Consider the following 19,509-nt stretch of genomic DNA (forward strand, 5'->3'; position numbering starts at 1 on the left):
ACAACCTCCAAGAATCTGGTGTAATTCTTCCTAAATTTCTGCAGTATAATTGAGTCAGTAACATATGCCAATACATATTGCTATTCTATTGGCAAACTGCTATGAGATAACCAGAGTATGCTGTTTGGTTTCTGGTATTTTTTACTGCCTATCTATAACACGTTTTCATCTGTACCTGTCCTTGTATTATATGAATGAGCTTATGTAGCGTATGTACTGTACATACGTGTCCATGTGTCTTTGCCAGTGTTTTTCCCATTAAAATTTCTTGTTCCATTAGTATCATCAGCAGTGTTAAGGGTTTGACACTGAAACTCCCCATTAAATTCAGTACCTCCGCATTTTAGTATTGCAATTCCATAAAGTTGTGGAACTCACAAGGGACAGATTAAAAACGAATGGGTTAAACTGAAGCAACAATATAACCGGACATTTAGTCACTAGTATGGGTCAAGCTCCAAAAAAGTTGAACACCACATTTACCATAATGCAACCTAATAGCGTCTTTTATTAGACCCCCTTCTTCCGAAATGCCAACATTTGTAATTGTATACTCTAGGTGATTACCAACAGATCAGTACTCACTGTCCGATCCCAGTGACAGATCCTGCCTCGTTTCATATGTGCCGTGTCCAGTTGAACTACTGCTGGCTGTGTGCAGGGACCAGCTCACACCTGACTGGGGATCAGCCGACCAGCCGCACAGGCTCTGCTCAAAGTCACATACAGCTGACAGGGATGGAGTGGTGGCTGAGGGACAAGAAGGACAGACATGGATTGTTAATAAAGACATTTGATAGCGCATTTGTTTTGACTATCAGTGAATGAACCGATAATTAAGAACGATTGGTGAGGAGGATAAAAGAAAGCGAGCATGGACAAAAAATGGACAGACAGAAAGTAGAATAGTAAACAGGGTGTAGTTAGAAAGAGAAAGGAGAGACCTGAGAGGAGAAAAGGAGAATATCTAAAAAAGCATGGGAAATGAAAAAATATTCATGACGATAATTTATTATAGAAAGTAGAGCATTGTAAAATGCACCTGGTATTCCTGATGCTGTATTCAGTTTAAGTCACTGCAAGGATTGACAAGAACCTCTTTAAACTACTTCACTTCACATAAACTCTAGGGAGGCTACTTGCCCGACAGTTGTGGACCTATAGCTGTAAAGTGATATTCCCAATATGTGTGTGCATGTGTGTGTATGAGGAGGCAAGATCCTCTGGCTGTGAGAGCTTATTTTCACTCAAACAGAGCTTCCTGCGGGACTCTGGAATCTAACGGACTTCAAAGCCCCTAGGCCCTGTGGTGCATGATGACATCATGGATTTGACCTTAAGAGTGTAAGTGTGTGTGTTGAAGTGTGTGTTCACAAGTGACAGGAAGAAAATAAATGCATGTGTGCTTGCAAGAAGTCTGCATGAGTGAATGTGGAGCTACTGTGTCTGAGAGTGCCTGAACTAAGTTTGTGTGTCTGTCTGTGTGTGTGTGTGTGTGTGTGTGTGTGTGTGTGTGTGTGTGTGTGTGTGTGTGTGTGTGTGTGTGTGTTTACCAGGTCTCATTGCAGCGGTTGTCTGTTCCACTCTGGGCACGGTGGGTGTCACTGTGTCAGGTACAGTGGTGGTTTCTGTCAACAGGAAAAAAAAAACAATAAAGGTTAGAATAGAATAGAAAAGAATGAGATGAAATGGCAGAACAGAGCACCACATATATTACATCACTCGCTATAATTGGCACAAGCGTTCGCATGAGTTAATCTTATTTAAATATGTTTAATTTCCAACACAGTCTAACTGTTTCATAAGTAGATACAATAGTGAACTTACACTAACCAAATCTAAGCTCTCTAAGCTCTCTCTTTTTAAATTTTCAAAGTTTGTTCTACAACTGCTTCACTGCACAGTGGAAAATGCAAATGTTTTAACAGTGCAGCTGTGATGTTTGAGCAAAGCAAGATTTAGATATTATACAGTAACCACTGATGTTTGTACACAACTCCGCAGTGACAGAGTGAGCTGAGGCAGTGAGCTGGCACTCAGCTTAAGACTGTGCCTCGCCACTGAATTTATCCACCGCAGGTTGGCATACCACACACACACACACACACACACACACACACACACACACACAACGCTACGATGATGGATGCTGCACTCAAACTGACCTTGGTGCACAGCAGCATGCAACCAGTGTATGATAGATCAAACAGAGGCAAACACACTCAGACATACACACACACACGCGCGTCAGCGGTAGGGTATGTCAGTATAACCCAAAGACCTTCTGGTCTTAATAAACAGTTTTCTACTGTCGGTTAACAATGTCCCTGAATGCTTTAGCAGCTCTCTCTGACACACACACGCACACACACAAAGAGTCGTTTCTACATGACTTCGGAGGACATTACATTGACTTACATTCATTGCTTGGAGACACTGTAATCTTAACCATGACTGCTACTTGCCTAACTCCTAAACCTAAACCTAAACCTAACCTTAAAACACGTCTTCACCTTAAAATGTAATGCTTAACATTATGGGGACTTGCTTTTTGTCCCCATAAGGAAGACAAGTCCCCATAATGTGACTGTGTGAAAGGATTTTGGTCCCCACAAGATGAGTAATATCTGGACAAACACACACACACACACACACACACACACACACACACACACACACACACACACACACACACACACACACACACACACACACACATGACAGACATTGGTGAAATTACCCGGTATGTGGTGTGAGCGTGTGTCTATATATTGACGTAAGGGAACAGAAGATTGGCCTGCGTGGCAAGGCTGACACCACAAACCTCGCACCAAATTACTCTCAGAAACCACTTCTTTCTCTCTCTTCTTTTCTGCCATTCATTTCATGGTCTGTCTTTCTTTTTTCTTTTCCCTCCCTCATCTATCCTTCTTTTCTACAAATCCACTCCATCTTTCTATCTTCTCTGTGCATTTGTCATAATAAATCTGACCGCTTCAGTTCTGTTCTGCAAAACCACCATCGACAACACAAAATGCTCATTCTACACACACACATGCTCTCACTCACACACACACACGCAAAGTCGATCTCTCTTTTTCACTGCCTCTCTGGCATAGAAGTGGAACCCTATGTAGTGTTGTTTCTATTTTACCACAACTGCAATTTTCTTCTCCATAAGTCTTTCTCTTGTTTCTGTCATCTCTCCTGGAGGTGTATTTTGATTTCCACTCGTCATTTGCTCTTCTCTGCCCACAGCTCTTTCTCCCTCTTTGTTATGATTGTGTCTCTTTCTTGTGCTCTTTTCCTACAATCTCTCAATCTCACAACCTTTCAGGCTTCTCTCTGTGCCATAACTCTGTCTGGTGTTATTTTATGTCGGTTCTAAGGACCAGCTCAGTAAATCTGGGACCACCATTGAGTTAGTGCTTGTTTGGTTGTTTTAGATGTTTCCATGACTCACTTGGTCCTCGCTCTCTCTCTCTGTATGTGTGTGTTTCATGTTTTGTGTGAACTCTTAACCTTTGCTAGCCTTTGCTAATAGCTTTGAGTTTTTTGCAGCGTCTAGGTTCATCCATTGGTCTAATGTGTATTGTGTGCACGCATAACTTTATTGAGTTGTTTACACAGTCTGCTCACAGTGAAAGCATGCGGGATTATTATGTAAGCCCAAGCAGAGTGGCCTCATATTGCTGTCCCAACACACACACACAATGCACTCACACACACTCACATGTTCACACACAGAATTGGATATTAACATAGGATAAGTAGCTCCCAGCTGCTGACATTAAGCTGTTTTAATTTGGTGCCCTTTACCACTGTAATTAGGCCCCCATATGGAGGGGAGAGAGGCAGAGAGGGAGGGAGGGAGAGAGAGAGAGAGAGAGAGCTGAAGCAGGGAACATTACCCTTCCCACCTCTCACCACCATTTTCCTAATTAGTGACCACACACAGCTCCTGTCAGTCTCCTATGTCTATCTCCATCTCCTCTTCACTCGTTTAATCCAATTTTGCTTTCTGTCTGTCCTCCCCTCTCCTTTTCTTTCCCCCTTCTTCATCCTCTTCATCATCCTCCTTCCCCCTCCTCTTTCCATCCATGAAGGTCCTCTCTGTTGCCACTGTAAAGGTCATTAAAATAATTTAAATAAATTACTTTATAATGATTGTTTATTTTACATTTGGTATTGTAGTTATTATACAAAACCTCTGTAATTTCAATTTGTGTTTGCTGGCAATGGTTCTACCTGCTGAACTGCCTTACATTGAGAGACAAATGTAGCAGCAGTGTGTTTTGTCACTTGTTTGGAAATACTGAAGAATATACCACAGTAAGGCATGTTTTAAACACAAGGATTTAAACTGGAATATAAGAGAAGTAACAGTCTTTATGTTTGTTAACTGCAAATGGGTCATCCTGAACACCACTGAGTTACAGCAACTTGCCATGACTCTCTGGCTCTTGCTCATACTTACACACACACACACACACACACACACGCACGCATGCAAGCACGAGCGCATGCACGCACCCACGCACGCACGCGCACTCACACACACACACACACACACACACACACACACACACACACACACACACTGACATAGGCGAAAATCCTCATTGGAAATCTGCTGACTGAGCAGGATGAGGTGGAAACAGAGAGACGAAAAGTGTTCAATTATGGAAAGAGCTCTGGGTATAAATCTACCTCTGTCAGCCTAAATAATGACTACTGACACAGTTTGTGAGTTTGTGTGTATGTGTGTGTCTGGGAAAGAGAGAGAATGACATCCCTACTCAAATTATTGGTGACATGGTGTGTGTGTTTGTGGGGGGGGTGTTCTTTTACTTAATGACTGTATGATTGACTGACAGACTGAATGGCAGATTCTGCATGTGCATGTGACCTGGAAAATGTCCTCTTTACAGTATACTGTAACAAGGACCTCCACTGATATTTAATGCCTTATAGCTGTGTTACCACTGGCTAACTAGTCTGCGGCAGTCGTCTATTCACTATAAGTAGAATTTCCTAAAAATAAATTTTTTAAACATATCTTATTAACTAAAAAGCTCCTTAGTTGTACCAAAAACTGCATTAAGCAATTATGTACAGTACAACACTTTGAATATCAAGATACACTTGCTATAAACTTTTTCCAAATTTAGGAAATAGCAAAAAGTACATGTTTGTACATTGCTGAAAACCGTATGCTTTGCCTCAAAAGACTAGCTGAGAGAAACAAAATTCTTTGTGAAAGGAAACTTGGAAACTAGTGAGTAAGACCAATTTTAGTCATTGCACCACCAAGAATGGGGCAGTTATATGTTAAAGTATGACATCAAATGAGAAGTAATGGTGGAAAACGTAAGTGTTTTTGGATGAAAATCATGCCAGTGATCTGAAAGGCAAATCAGACAACTGTACTTAAAAACCAAAAGTGCAGGTTTGATTTGAATGTAGCTTAAAGTGCTGGACTAATTATAACTCCCTCGTCTGAAGATGAGTGGGTGGGAATATGAGTTCTTTACAGCAGGAAACTCTTTCCAGGCTAAATGCCTAATTAGCCCGTTGTACAGCGAGCTACCAATCATTTCTGGGTTTATGGTAAGTGCTGCACTGGACCACAAGTTTTAATGTCTAGTAGATGGGGAAGGAGCGTTTCTGTAACCCAGTAAAATGTATTGGTGGTATAATACTAAGCACATGACTGTGCTTAAAAAGCAGATAGAGTGAGGCTAAAAGGCAGAGCCATGAGCTAAACAGAATCAAAACTGAATCACTGGAAGCAAAGACACTCTTTATGCCAGGAAACTACTGACAGTGAATTACTCATTAGCCAATAATGCAACACACACCAAAAGGTATGTGATTGTAATTATAGCCTTGAGTGTCAAGATTAGTACGACAACAACTGAGATGATAAAAAGAAGCTGCTGGCAATGAATGGCTAACTACATCAGTGAGCCACAGTCAGCTACAAAGGAAATGAGTTTAAGTGTGGCAAAAAACATTAAGCTGAGTATACCATTAAATTCTCTGGAGAACAGAGAGACAGCTTTCTAGATCATCAAGCTGTATTACGTTAACAAGGATATGGTGTTAACAATTTCCAAGGTCCAATCAGTACTTTTTTGGCAATATTAAATTGCAGGTACATTCACAGACTATGCGTACATTTTGGGTCATGGATGAAAAATGTACATATTTTTGCGTTTCTCTGAATATCACTGAATATATAGGCCTGTCTTATCCCTGTGGTTTCAAAGAATCCAGACATTAATGAGCATCAGAAAATATTAGTAACATAGTTAGGTATTGTCTACTGTTTGTCTATTTACCACAGTAAAACACTCAACATGAGAATGATAGCAGGTTCTTCATCTGTGTTTTGAATTTGGCTGGTGTTTTGCCAACCAAAATTTATATCACAGGTCACTTTTTAACACGTGAAGGTCAGTGAGAGGAGGAAACAACAGTGGATCTATGACCCTACAGTTGTTTTTTTTCATAAGCCATCAAAGGGCTGGCTGGCTGGATGGATGGATGGAGAAATAGATAGATGAGGAAAGAGAGAAAAACAGAGGCAGACATATCTGGAAAACACTGCAAAGACATGGCAAGCCAAACCTAAATATTTATATTGGAAAAACACAAGCTTTTTTGCACACAGACTCATGTAAACAGACAGGCACCCACAATGAACCTGTGCCCAGTCCTAAGTGTTTCAGTGTGTGATATCTCAAGGAGGAGAAAGAAAAGATAAACTTAACTGTCATCCTGAAGTGAAATGGACATGATTGTATATGGTTTAAAATAACTTAGGAACTTGTTTGGGTGTGTGCTTGATTTTCAGGCCTATTGTGTTTGTTGAAATGTACAATGGTGCCAGGAGCAGTGCAACCGCGGACTGAACCCCTCTGCAGTGGTGGGCTAGCCATTTTTTTTGTCACTCGGGTCGCACAGTGCTTTGGCTTATCAGTCACATGGGAACATAGTGCTGGTGTTCTGTAAAAACTCTGAACAATTATCCCTTTAGGAACCAAGATTTTAAAAAGAGTTTGAAACACTTCCATCGGGGGAGGGTTGCTACAGTAGCCTTGGCAAGGAGACAGGAGTGATTAGATTCTGCTAATGGGAAGGGAGTCAAAGGAGTGGAGATGGAGTGGGTAGGCTGAAGCCACCCCTGTCTAACATTGTTTTCCATTCCTTCTAATATGATTATACCTGTTGGTATAAAAGAGCAGGGTGAGGTCTGTAACTTTATGAAATGAAATAAAGAAATCAGCATCAGGCAGCTTTTTGTATGCTTAAGTCTTATTTTTTATTAAAGAAAGCCATTCAATTGCTACCCAGCTCTTTATTATGGTTTCCTTCAGTTATAGTTTTAAATTACTTTGGCAGCAACATTATTCAAAAGTGAATTTAAACAATTATTGTTAATAAGATTTAATGATGCTGTATGCCTACCCTTTGTTTGCTCTTTGAAGACTATTAAAACTACCAAGAATAAAACTGTATGTCTGAACTCTTGGATCTATAATTTCATAAGTAAAATGCTAAAATACATTTTCAGAGAACTTTTGCGAATGTAATAAATGTATTCATTACTTTAAAAAATATTTTGCAATCTGGTTGTTGTCATTGCAGGTAAATGTAGTGATTTTATAACCACATTTATCTCTGGGGGGAGGAAGAAAAGACAGGAGAAGGAGGAGCAGAGGAGACAGATGAGTGTGTGTAACTAAAGACACATCCCACCAATCAAATGAAGGTGTCTGGACCGGCTCCACGGCAAACATGTGAAAGCGATCAGCAATGTTAAATATGCACACACATACACAAACACACACACACACACACACACACACACACACACACACACACACACACACACACACACACACACACACACACACACACACACACACACACACACTTGGCTAAACCTGAATGATTGGCTGGAAACCTGGAACAGCAGAACACCTCTAGAATGTTCTAGGATGAGAACTCCAAACAACATTCCCTCCAGGGAGCCAACTACAACTGTGTTTGAGTGTGTTTTCCATGTCCAGCATCATCAACATGTGAATGACAGACACAGTGAGGGTCCTTGGCTACCATTCGCTACTATATATTACAATGTAGCACATAAACCAACTGTTATCTGTTAACATTTATTTAGACTTCCTATGAAAATTTGACACAAGTATGCTTTATCAACAACTTCAGATTCATAAAAATCTACATCTGCACCGGGATTTGTCACATACAACCGTGTTTTTTCTCGGACTGGGAACTGTCTTTTTGCTCATAGATTTCTTAATAGTAGCTGTAGAGTAGTAGTAGAGTATTTCCCCAGGTTGTCCACAGATTTAAACTGACACACGGCCAGTCATGGCATTTATATTGCATAAGCCTGGCTATTAAGCATTTTAAACACATTGGATTTATTCGAAATCTCACATAAATCTCATTCTTACTTATTCCACATCACATTAGGTGTGATTAGGTGTTATGCTAAAACTGTGTAATCCAAATGGATGGAAATTTTATATGCTCTTAAAATAAATACATCTTAAATATTAGGCTAAATAGTTTTTGAGTATACTGGGTTAATCATTGTGGCTTTGTTGGAACACAGCATTAAGAAATATAATTTCTGTCAGAATCTGGTGTGAAGATCCATGATTCAAAGAGCAGCAGCAGGTGAATGAAAACAAAGCTGTTTGTTAGCCACTCTGAGACTCTAGACACAAAGCTGCTTTCGCTCTGTCTGCGTTTGTCAGTCTCTCTCTGTTATTTTCCTCAAGCACCCCAACCATAACACTATAGTTTTCAATGGAGATGAGAAACTAAGCGTGTATTTACACAACTAACAACAAACCTTCGTCTTTTTGCCAAACAGGTGGTGTGTGCATGTGTGTGTGTGTGTGTGTGTGTATATATGTGCCTGCCTGCCTGCCAACAACTAGGTGTGGAGTGAAAGAGATGAGAGCGTAGCAGATGTTGTGATAGCTCAGTCATTTAAAACATGAACAAATCTGGCAGCTTGGCAGGTCTCTGTTCATATCCAGTAGTCTGGGTTACAAGACCTAAATTACATATTGGCTCCATAGCTAGCGTGAATGATTAGAATGAGTCCTGCAATAATATTCTGGCTTTTGTTTCTGCTTTCGCACCGAGGGTTTGGTGCAGTAATGAGATGCTCAACTACATTATTGTGTGCCCCCTAAGAACCCTGTATCCGTAATTTCAGATTTCTTCATTGTAATTGGGTGCCGAGATTGTCTCCCCAATGCGAGGAAATTGTTGAACAGCCCCGAGGTCAGGTCAGTACGCTTCATTGTAAAATGTGAAAACAATACTGGGGCAGTAATGGAAAAGCAGTGTCTTCGTGAGTTGGTTAAAGCTGATGTTTAGAGGATATGAGGTTTGCGACTGACATCATATCATATTGTCTTTGTCTCTACTTTTGAATGATGAATAAATTAGTCTTAAGCAACACAACATGCTGCTTGCACTTTAATACAGTAACACTGTTTTGGAGACTATGAATGACAGGGCAAGGATGCTTGTGTTCTTATCCCCAGTAAATCAGTCATAATTTTAAAGGCTAAATATTGATGTCAATTATATTATATCAATCATGTCACGATGTCAAACATTTCAAATCTTCCATGTTTTTTATTTATGACAACAGCTGGCAGGATGCAAACTTAGATACATCTGGTTTCTTCAAAATGTAATTCTAGTAGTCATAGGCTTAATAAAATCCAACAGTGACCTGGACATGATCATGGCTATCACCAGTAGAGGTCCATGGTCTTTCCAGGGTCCACGGAAAAAAAGAGGGAGAATACAGGTCTGAAACCATCCACTGAATAATAGAAGAGCCACTCTGATTGCTGCATCCACTGCAGACTGGTCTGTGTGTGTGTGTGTGTGTGTGTGTGTGTGTGTGTGTGTGTGTGTGTGTGTGTGTGTGTGCGTGCTTGTGAGTGTGCCAGTGAACATGTGATTTGCCTTACACTGCTGTTGTCTCTTTTCTTATTTATTCATCAATTCATTAATTCACTCCCTCAGTTCCTGAGTAGGGATGAGACAGGCAGGATTGTGGCTCCACTGTTTACGCTGAGCCACTGAGAAAAAGGGAACTACCACAGTTCAACTTTTCTAAGAGATCAAGGGTGCCCCTTTTAATGTGGGGCAGCCTCATGGATATCCTGCTTGGTGAAAACTGTTTTTTATGCTGTTTGTTGACAGGAATGGAAAGTTTTAGATAGAGGACCTCATAGGATTTAATTTGAACGGAGATAGAGAGGTCCTTCTTCCCCTCTGTGTGTGTCTATGCATTTGTGTGTCTGAATTTATAGGAGAGGCCCACTAGAGTTAAATGTGTGTGCATTTTTGTGTGCTTGTGACTTATGTGTAAACAGCTGTGTTCAGTGGACTGAAGCTGATGCACTCTATTGAATATTTTATCTTCCGTTACAAGTCAACACTTACTAGCATACACAACACGCACACACACACACACACATACACACACACACACACACACACACACACACACACACACACACACACACACACACACACACACACACACATACACACACACAACTATGCACACAAGCAAGAGGAGAAACAAATAGTATTTTGTTTTTCGTTAGATGTGCTTTTCTGTTTTATTGTTTTCATTTATTGCACTAGCAAAATGACTGTGACTGCATAGCTGGTGAGATCATGTGTTTTTTCAGTGTTATTATCCTAATGTGGAGACAATTAAAAACCAGACAAAGTCAAAATTTAACAAAATCAACTTGGTCAAAGCCTCTAATATGTAGAATTATCTTTGTGTGTGGTTGTGTGTGGTATTTAGGTATTTAGGATGGTAGCAGGAGCAGTTGCTGTGGTGATCATGTGAAGTGGGAATGAACTGTCTAATGCACGGATTACATCCAGAGGGCAAACATCTGGCATGCAGACAGAGACAGCCAGGGCAGCAGACAATCAGTGCAACTCCAGTAGCCAAGAGGCTGATCAGTGCTATGATCATGGAGATGATGGCCACAGATATGATGTGCATGATGTTATTATATGTAATAACAAGCAACGTGTATGAACAGAATAAAACACTGCCAGTGCAATCACATGGGTTACAGTCAGCATGACTTGACATATTATGAAAAATCTATCTCCATTAGGAGGAAATAATTTGTTGCCATTCTCCGTATACAACAGTCAAGGTCAGTGTTTCACTGTTGTTGTTTTTTTGTGCCTGAGGGTTTTACATCAGTGGACTGGTATTTTAGTTTCTGCTTACTGCCAGCCACTTGAAATTCAAAATGAAAAAGGAAGTTTCCACCAGGGAAAGTATCCTCTAAACATGCCACCTTTCATGTCTTCTCATTAAGTATACTGTTAACTGGGAGAGAGGTTAAATTAAAGCTAAGCTTTATACCACAAAGTATAATGGGAAATACTGTTAAATAGATGTAAATAGAAGTAATTAGGCAGTAATTGCATATAATACAGTAGTTTTGTTCTCCTTTTAATCACATAAAGCCATAATTCACACTGAATGACAATCAATGAAAGATGTCACTAACGATTTCACTAGTAGTTTCAGTTTTCCATTGACTGCTGTACCTCTCTATTAGATTTATTATAATAGATAATCCTCCATGTTATCTCACACAAGTAATCACTTGTGCTTCAAACTAAAATCTTTCCCTGAGGTGAACTGTAAATGTGCATTATGCCTGAATTTTATGTACTATATCCATGGTTTCATGGTAGCCTGTTAAAACCTGTGTTAACAGTAGAAGATTTCCCTTTTCTCCCAATCATCACCTTTCCCTTAGGGCCCTCTCTCTCTCTCTTTCTCCCTCTCTCTCATTTCACACACACACACGCACACACACGCACACACACACACACACACACACACACACACACACACACACACACACACACACACACACACACACACACACACAGTTCGAAAAACACAAGCCACTTCATATCCACCGGGAACAAGTACATGCCATTCCCTGTTCTTGTCTTCACCTGTCACAAATCACAGCCTGACTAAAGCTGTAGGATCTGATGACACATGAAGGAGAAGAGAGGAGGTTGGCCATTAAAGCGGCATTTTAAGAGGCCATTTGCTACTAAGTATATACTTCTGGTTAAGAAAACATAATCTAAGTAGAGTATTGATACTGTTTTTCTATGTAATTATAATAACTGTCATTGAGACTGTATTTAGGCTCTGATTATTTCATAACACAGGATATGACTTATTAATATCACAACCTCAGTGACAAGGGGTCTATTGTCTATAGGTCACTTGCTGGTGAATTTATGTAACACATCATTATTGCTTAAGTTAAGTAAAAGACTTAGGCCTTCATACAAAGGCCCACTTTTTTATTGAGGTTATTGTGCAGCTCAGAATAAAATTCTTGTCTCAGCTAAGAAACTGCATACATCAGTTACATATTATACTAAATGGTACTTACACAGCTAAATAAAGAAACATATAAACCCTACACATTACACTAAATTTTCACTATATATAAAGAGTAACCAATCCTTAAGTAGAAAAATATATCAAATGGAACAGTTAAAAAAGCAAAGCTGATATTTTTTCAGTTTTAACGGAACAGATCAGATGGATGGGTTGTGGAAAGCAAGATTAAGCAGACCATGTACTGCACATAATCTTTCACTGCACACTAGATACATGTTTTTTTAACATAATAGGCTGTGAACACAATCTAGAACAACTACACAGCTGGCCACTTTTAGTTAAAGTCTCTTGACCTAGACATTTTAATCCCTGTCCAGACATGTTGCAAAATCTCCTATAGAGCAAGATGATTAACTGCACTATGACTTCACCCATACAATGCACGAGTATATAGTGTGTATAAGTAGATGCACACACACATTCAATTACTGTATATATATATGTATACAGTATTTAATCTACCATTGTGTATGGCTTTGATTGTATATACTCTACAAACAAAGCCATACACAGTGGTAGATTAAAATACAAAAAAAAGCAAACACACACACACACACACACACACACACACACACACACACACACACACACACACACACACACACACACACACACACACACACACACACACACACACACACACACACAGACATTTTAAATGCTCACAAACACACAACCAAACATAACCTCATTACTAAGAGATTAATAGTGTGATATACACAGTACATTTAAGTCACTGATGTTTTGTTTGTAACTATTTTTATGGATCATGTAATATACATATATGCAGAAGTATCATAATTGACATTGTGAACTGTCTGTTTGTCTGTTCATCTGTGTGCATTTGCTTGTGTTCACGCAAGTGTACATTCCTGCAAGCTCATAGTCGTAAATTAATCTGTGTGCATGATAATTTCCGTGTTGTGTGTGTATATTTCTACCTAGAAGTGTGTGTAGCCTTTTATTACCCTACATATATGAGAGTGTGTTCATACCAGGCAGGTCACAGCCGAGGACCTCCATCCTCATGCCAATACCAGCAGGCGACCACCTCTCCGGAAAAACTCTGATGTACTGGGCCACTATCTCATCGAACCGCCGCACCTCAGGAGTATCATAGTGGCTGTTCCCTTCAAAAATCTAGGAGAGAAGAAAAGGCATGTTTTTAGGGATGTTATTACAAACCGCAACAGCGTGGCTGGTATTGTTTTCACTTTGTGAGTCTGTGTGTGTGTGTGTGTGTGTGTGTGTGTCATCAGACCAAAATGTGGTCTTGAAAACACCTACTGTAGCAAGAACTACCACAGAGGTGGTTTACAGTATTTTGGCAGGTTTTTATATTTCTGTCTGTCTGTGGACAGATTTTGTCTCCACGATAGCGTCACAACTGTGGTTGGCAAGATACAGTCATGAAACTTTACAGGTGTGCAGTTGAGACCAAAAAGAGTTCGAAGATGGGTTTGGGTACTGAGTACTCATGGGTCGGAACGTCAACATGTCGAACGGGCGTCCCAGCTGGCGCTGTCCCATCGCAAGACGGTCTCTAGTTAGAAAGTGTTACCAATTTTCATTTTACAACAAGGAACAAAGTAAGGATAAAACATTTCCCCTTCAGTATAAAGGATGTTTTCCTGCCAATTTTGACATTCCTGAGTTCAGTTCATGCATTCAACAGGAAAATCTATCAAATTTCTGTTGCCTGCTACACTGAATGACTTCTGCTCTTTTAAGGTAGGGGTTTTAAGGGTGAAGGTACAAAACATTGACTCTGACTTATGTGACAAATTGTAAGTTTTTCTTTCCAAAGTCATATAACACTTCTAATCAGCATTGTTTCCCAGCACAAAATGACACGTGCCATAAAGTTAACAACAGAGTGTGTGTTTCCTTTGATTTTCAAATATTTTTTTGAGGTGGCTTGTAACAGCCTCTGGCAAAAATATTTATTACAAGTTGAAATATGACTAGACTGCACCAGTCCTTCTTCAAAAAATGTGGGCTGTGAAAGCTGTAATTTGGATAAATTAATTGAACTGTATCTTCTGTCTTCCCCATTCTTGGAATTTTAAAAACGTATGATGAATTTCCCAGGATCCTCATTTAAAAAGATGGGCAGATGAGAGAGATCAGGATTTTAGCATCAGGAGAAAAGCCAGGCACTCAGTAGTGCTATTAAAGGGTTTTAAGACTAAGTCTCAGAAAGGAGAACAGAGTTTAAAGTGCCCTGTCTCACAGTGTGTTAGACTGCCAGTAGTCTTGGTTGGTGATGCAGGAAAGACATTTTTAATTAACACCCATGAGAGACAAATAGAGGATGAGTGAATGAGAGGATAGAGAGACAGAGAAAAGCAGAGAGTGAGAGTACAGAAGACCTAGAGAGAAGCAAAGACAGAGGCAGGGAGAATGAGGAGTGAGGTGATTAAATTGAATTATTATCAGGGCTGAGGCTGTAATAAAATGGCTTTTTCTGCTGAAAATGACAAGGCTGAGAGAGAGAGACAAAATGCAAAAAGGAAGGGAAAGAGAAGGAGAGTGAAGAAGGATTTAGTTGAAAGACAGCTATAAATAAAATACAAATGAGGAAAACTGACAGTGACAATCAGCGAAAAGAGAGTCCATATGTATGTGTCAGACAGAGAGAGATTGTGTGTGTATTTGTGTGCGTGAGTTTGTGCGTGTGGGTGTGTGTTCCCCTCCTTTACCTTAGCAAACCCCGTCTTGCTGTCAATGATGTAGGTCCATTCTTTGCCGGTCAGGCTGTGTGCAAGTTTGTACTTCCTGACAAATGCTCTGTTTTCAGCACTGGTGCTGCCCTCCAGCCCTCTTGCACCTTGGGTAATAATGCCACGCACCATCTTGGGCACACCAAGGTCCACCTACAACACAGACAAACAGAATTATTATTGTTAGCTCACTCTCTGCACCACAGAAACCAATCACTTTCCAGAGCTGTTGTCTACTGTGACTTTCCCTATCATATGATCAATTAAAATGTAAGGGAACTCTTAAGAAGTTGTCAGGCTTTGGAGCTAGGTTCTCCTTTGCATGTCTATAGTATTTCATGAACCAGGTGTGTGAACCTGACTCATTTAGTCTTTTTGCAATTTGTTGGATGAATTGTAATCTTAATCTTGTCTCCTCACTGTTCGTTCCTCTAATATCCTCTGGTACACCTTTTGTTTCTTCAAACTGATTCCAGCACCCTTTTCTCCCCAAATGGATTTGGTTGCTGCGGTAAATGATGGTTATTATTTCTGGTTTCTTCTATTAGTCTCTGTTTTAGTGGGATGACACATTTTTTTGTCAAAATTTAGTTCTAGGAACTTCTCTCCAAAGTGTGGAGATAAGCAGAACCAGTGGCAATGGCTACATGTTACATTACATTTTGTTGCTGTAGTGGAAAATGGGCAAAAAGATACTTACTGAAATATATATAAACTAACTATTAACCAACTAATAACATTTACTTTTTTATGCATTAAACTGAACCTCACCTGTAGCCCCTTATCTTCAGTGACAGTTTCTTTTCTAATTGGGAACAAGGTACCAGTTCTGTAGAACATATACTGTCTGTTACCTAAAAACAAGATCACTCATAAAGTTACATTAACATACCTGTAGCCACTCTTCTCCAACTATGGGTTGTGTTGGGTTGGGAAACCAGCCTGATCGACTTGCCACTAGCCTGGCTGCCCCCATGGAGCCATGGATGTCCCTCATGGAGGATGCAGAGATCTGGGAGTCAGGTAGCAGCCCCGACAACATGCCTTGCAGTTCTGAGCAGGGAGCATCTGAACAGGAGACAGAGGAAAAAGGACTAATAATATTTTATATTGGCATTTTCTAAATCCTTACATAAACTTTTTGATTGTTTTCTTAAGTTACAGGTGGGAAGGGTATTTCTGTTCATTTTGCTAGGTCCACAATGGGAAAGAATGTTGATTCATTTCCTTAAGTAATATTATCATTGCACAGGAATGCAGTTTCAAGCAGAGATTGTTTGGAAAACGTTGCTCTCCTCTCTTTTAATGTTTCGAAGAACTCTACAGTGTCAAAGATACTACAGTCAGCTGCAAAAAAACAGGAACTGATAAAGCATTTTGTCCAAAAATGCAAACACAGAGGACAAACAATATGATAGCCGGGTTGATGTGAAAATATGAATTTGGTCAATTCTTGCTTTAAAAAGATTCATGTTAGATCTTTATTGAATAAACCAAGACTTTGTAATGGACTTCTTTAAAGACTATTGGATTTTGCTACATCCAGTTTGGTTAGATGAGGCTGCTACATTGCTAAAATATCTCCCCAAATGAATATGACTTTTAGGTCAGGAATAATTTGGTGTCACTGTTTGATCTCATCTTTGAGCAAGACTCTTGTGTGATTGCAAAACAAATTGTTAACACAACAACTGGTGTGTTAGACTCCACCACTCTTCTGAGTTGCTTTCCATCAACCTATTTCATTATTTTTCTTTCCTGCTGCTGCAAAGTTGATTCATAACTTTAACCAAGCTACCGAAGGGGATTCTTCATAGGGAACTGAGCCAGAGAACTCCCAAACAAAGGAACTAAATGAAAGCATGTTGCAAATCAAAGGGATAATGTTTATTACACTGACAAATGTGCTTTAGTTTCACAAGCATCAAAATATGGTTTTTCCATGAATAATGACAAAAAAAACAAAGGGAACCATACAACCATATTTATTTTAAAATGGAGAGGGTAAAAAGATTATGGGATTGAAGAAGAGATGAAAAAAGAAGACATAAGTGAGGAAGACAGAGGGAGAAATAAAGAGAAGAGAAAGAAGCAAGACAAAAGGTGAGGATGAGGAGTTAGGGGACAAGGAGGAGATAAAGAGAGAGACAAAAGTTCAAACAGAAAGATGGACTGAAAAGAGAGCATGTTAATAGAAAGAGAGTGAAAGATAGAGAGAAATGAAAGTGAAAAGAGAAAGAGGGAGAGCAGATTGACAGTGAAGGGTGACGGTGATTGATGGTGTCATTCTACGGGTCTTCCTGGAGATGAAAATTTTATGTCGTGACGTTTGCAACTGCGCCCCACTATGGTAAATAATGAATCAACAATAAACAACAACAGCTACAGCCATGCTAGATGAGCTCCCTCAAGCTTCATAACAGACGTGAGAACTGATTAGCCAGAAGAAAATTCTATTATTATATTGTTTATTCAGTGTTTCTTATTTTTGCATCAGTCTGTTTCAGCAGCTACTGAACTCCAGCAGGCGTTTTAACACAGGAGTATTATCACAGTAACAGAAATAGCCAGATATCACACACCAGCAGGAGAGCCCTCAAAGCTAACACACACACACACACACACACACACACACACACACACACACACACACACACACACACACACACACACACACACATATATATACTGTACATGGACACACACACACACTTGCACAAAGCGATTGATGCACCAGCACATAGTAGTTGCGTAGTCAAGGTCTCTCACACAGGTTGAAACACACTTCTTCTCACGCATACTCTGATGTTCAGCCCACACATGGGCGCACACACACTCTTACTGTGTTGTAGCTGTGAAGTACACCACTGATGCTCTGCCTGGCCAGTACACACACACACACACACACACACACACACACACACACACACACACACACACACACACACACACACACACACACACACACACACACACACACACACACAGTTTTACATATGCACACACTACAGCCTGGTGAGAAAAAATGATAAAGGTGCTAAAAATAAATGATTGATAGGTGCTGCAGGGATGAAATAAAACGAGATTAAGGTAGGAGAGAGGGAGGGATAGAGGAAGGAAGAGTTGAATGAGGCAGGGACAGGTAAGATTTAAGGGGAAGGGATGGAGAAGAGAAAATGAGAGAGAGCGAGAGAAAAGTGGGACTGGAAGCTGTCAGCAAAGGCAATTGAAGGACAGAGGAAAAAGCAGAATGAGAAGAAAGAAAAAACAGACTGACACTGAAGAGGGCTATGTAGAAAGTGAAAAAAAAGTAGAGCAAGAGACATAAAAGTGTGATTTAAGTTAATGACATGTCACTGACTGACTGCTTTATGTCTGCCTTTATAGGCCTGTGTAGGGCATTATCACATACCCCCGGCAGTGTGTTCGTGTATGTTTTTGTCAATATGTCTGTGCGCAAGGAAAGAACAAGGAAAATATACTGGCTATTAGCAGGTACTGTATGTTTTGTAATAAAGTTTTTTTTTCAGTTTATAAATATATTTTACTGAATCTGCCACAGAACAGTTTGTTTTGCTCTAAAGTGACAAGCTCTGTCATCATTTTCAAGAGAAGACAAACTAGTCTGAACCTGTCAAGGTTTTGTATAAAAAGTCAGTGTTTTCCTCAGGCTCATGATGGATTGCTGACATTACAGGGTGGCAGAAATGGGCAATATCCAGGGAAATAGAAATGGCCAAAAGATGTGTTGAATGGGTTCTCAATCCTGAGAGTAGTGAGAAAAGTAGGGTGATATATAATGCAATTTCAGCTGTTAAAATATGGTAAAAAATAGAATTTTTTTTTAGAAAGAACACAGGCAAAGATATCTGATCTCTCTCTCCCTCTCACACACACAGGCACACACACACACACACACACACACACACACACACACACACACACACACACACACACACACACACACACACACACACACAGTAGCACATTGTTTTGGTGTGATTGTGATTTGTGTGGGTGCTGAAATAGCCCTCCTAGATAAGAGCGTATCTGTCCCTCTCAATGGCCACTACGATGGCTGCAGAGAGAGGCCCTAACTTAATAATGATACAGTGGAGCTGGGGCACACAAACACACATACATACATACATACGTACATACATACACACACATGCACACAAACACACAAACGCACGTACATACACACACACATGCACACATATACAAACATGCTGAAATGGA

At 40.0% G+C, this 19,509-nt stretch overlaps 1 protein-coding gene across 4 annotated transcripts in view; it reads right to left on the reverse strand.

Annotated features, from left to right (window-relative positions):
* The window catches only part of LOC120801278 (neuropilin-2-like), a 99,643-nt gene that overhangs the window by 25,221 nt on the left and 54,913 nt on the right, over positions 1-19,509 (reverse strand). For all 4 annotated transcript variants that reach the window (XM_040148060.1, XM_040148058.1, XM_040148061.1 and 1 more), the window contains exons 9-13: positions 16,160-16,335; positions 15,247-15,420; positions 13,540-13,684; positions 1,554-1,628; positions 586-750 (exon numbers count right to left, since the gene is read on the reverse strand). In XM_040148060.1, coding sequence (XP_040003994.1) covers positions 586-750; positions 1,554-1,628; positions 13,540-13,684; positions 15,247-15,420; positions 16,160-16,335 — 735 coding nt within the window. The remainder of the gene's footprint in view (positions 1-585; positions 751-1,553; positions 1,629-13,539; positions 13,685-15,246; positions 15,421-16,159; positions 16,336-19,509) is intronic.

This window comes from Xiphias gladius, chromosome 16 (assembly GCF_016859285.1).
Source record: "Xiphias gladius isolate SHS-SW01 ecotype Sanya breed wild chromosome 16, ASM1685928v1, whole genome shotgun sequence".
Taxonomy (NCBI): domain Eukaryota; kingdom Metazoa; phylum Chordata; class Actinopteri; order Istiophoriformes; family Xiphiidae; genus Xiphias; species Xiphias gladius.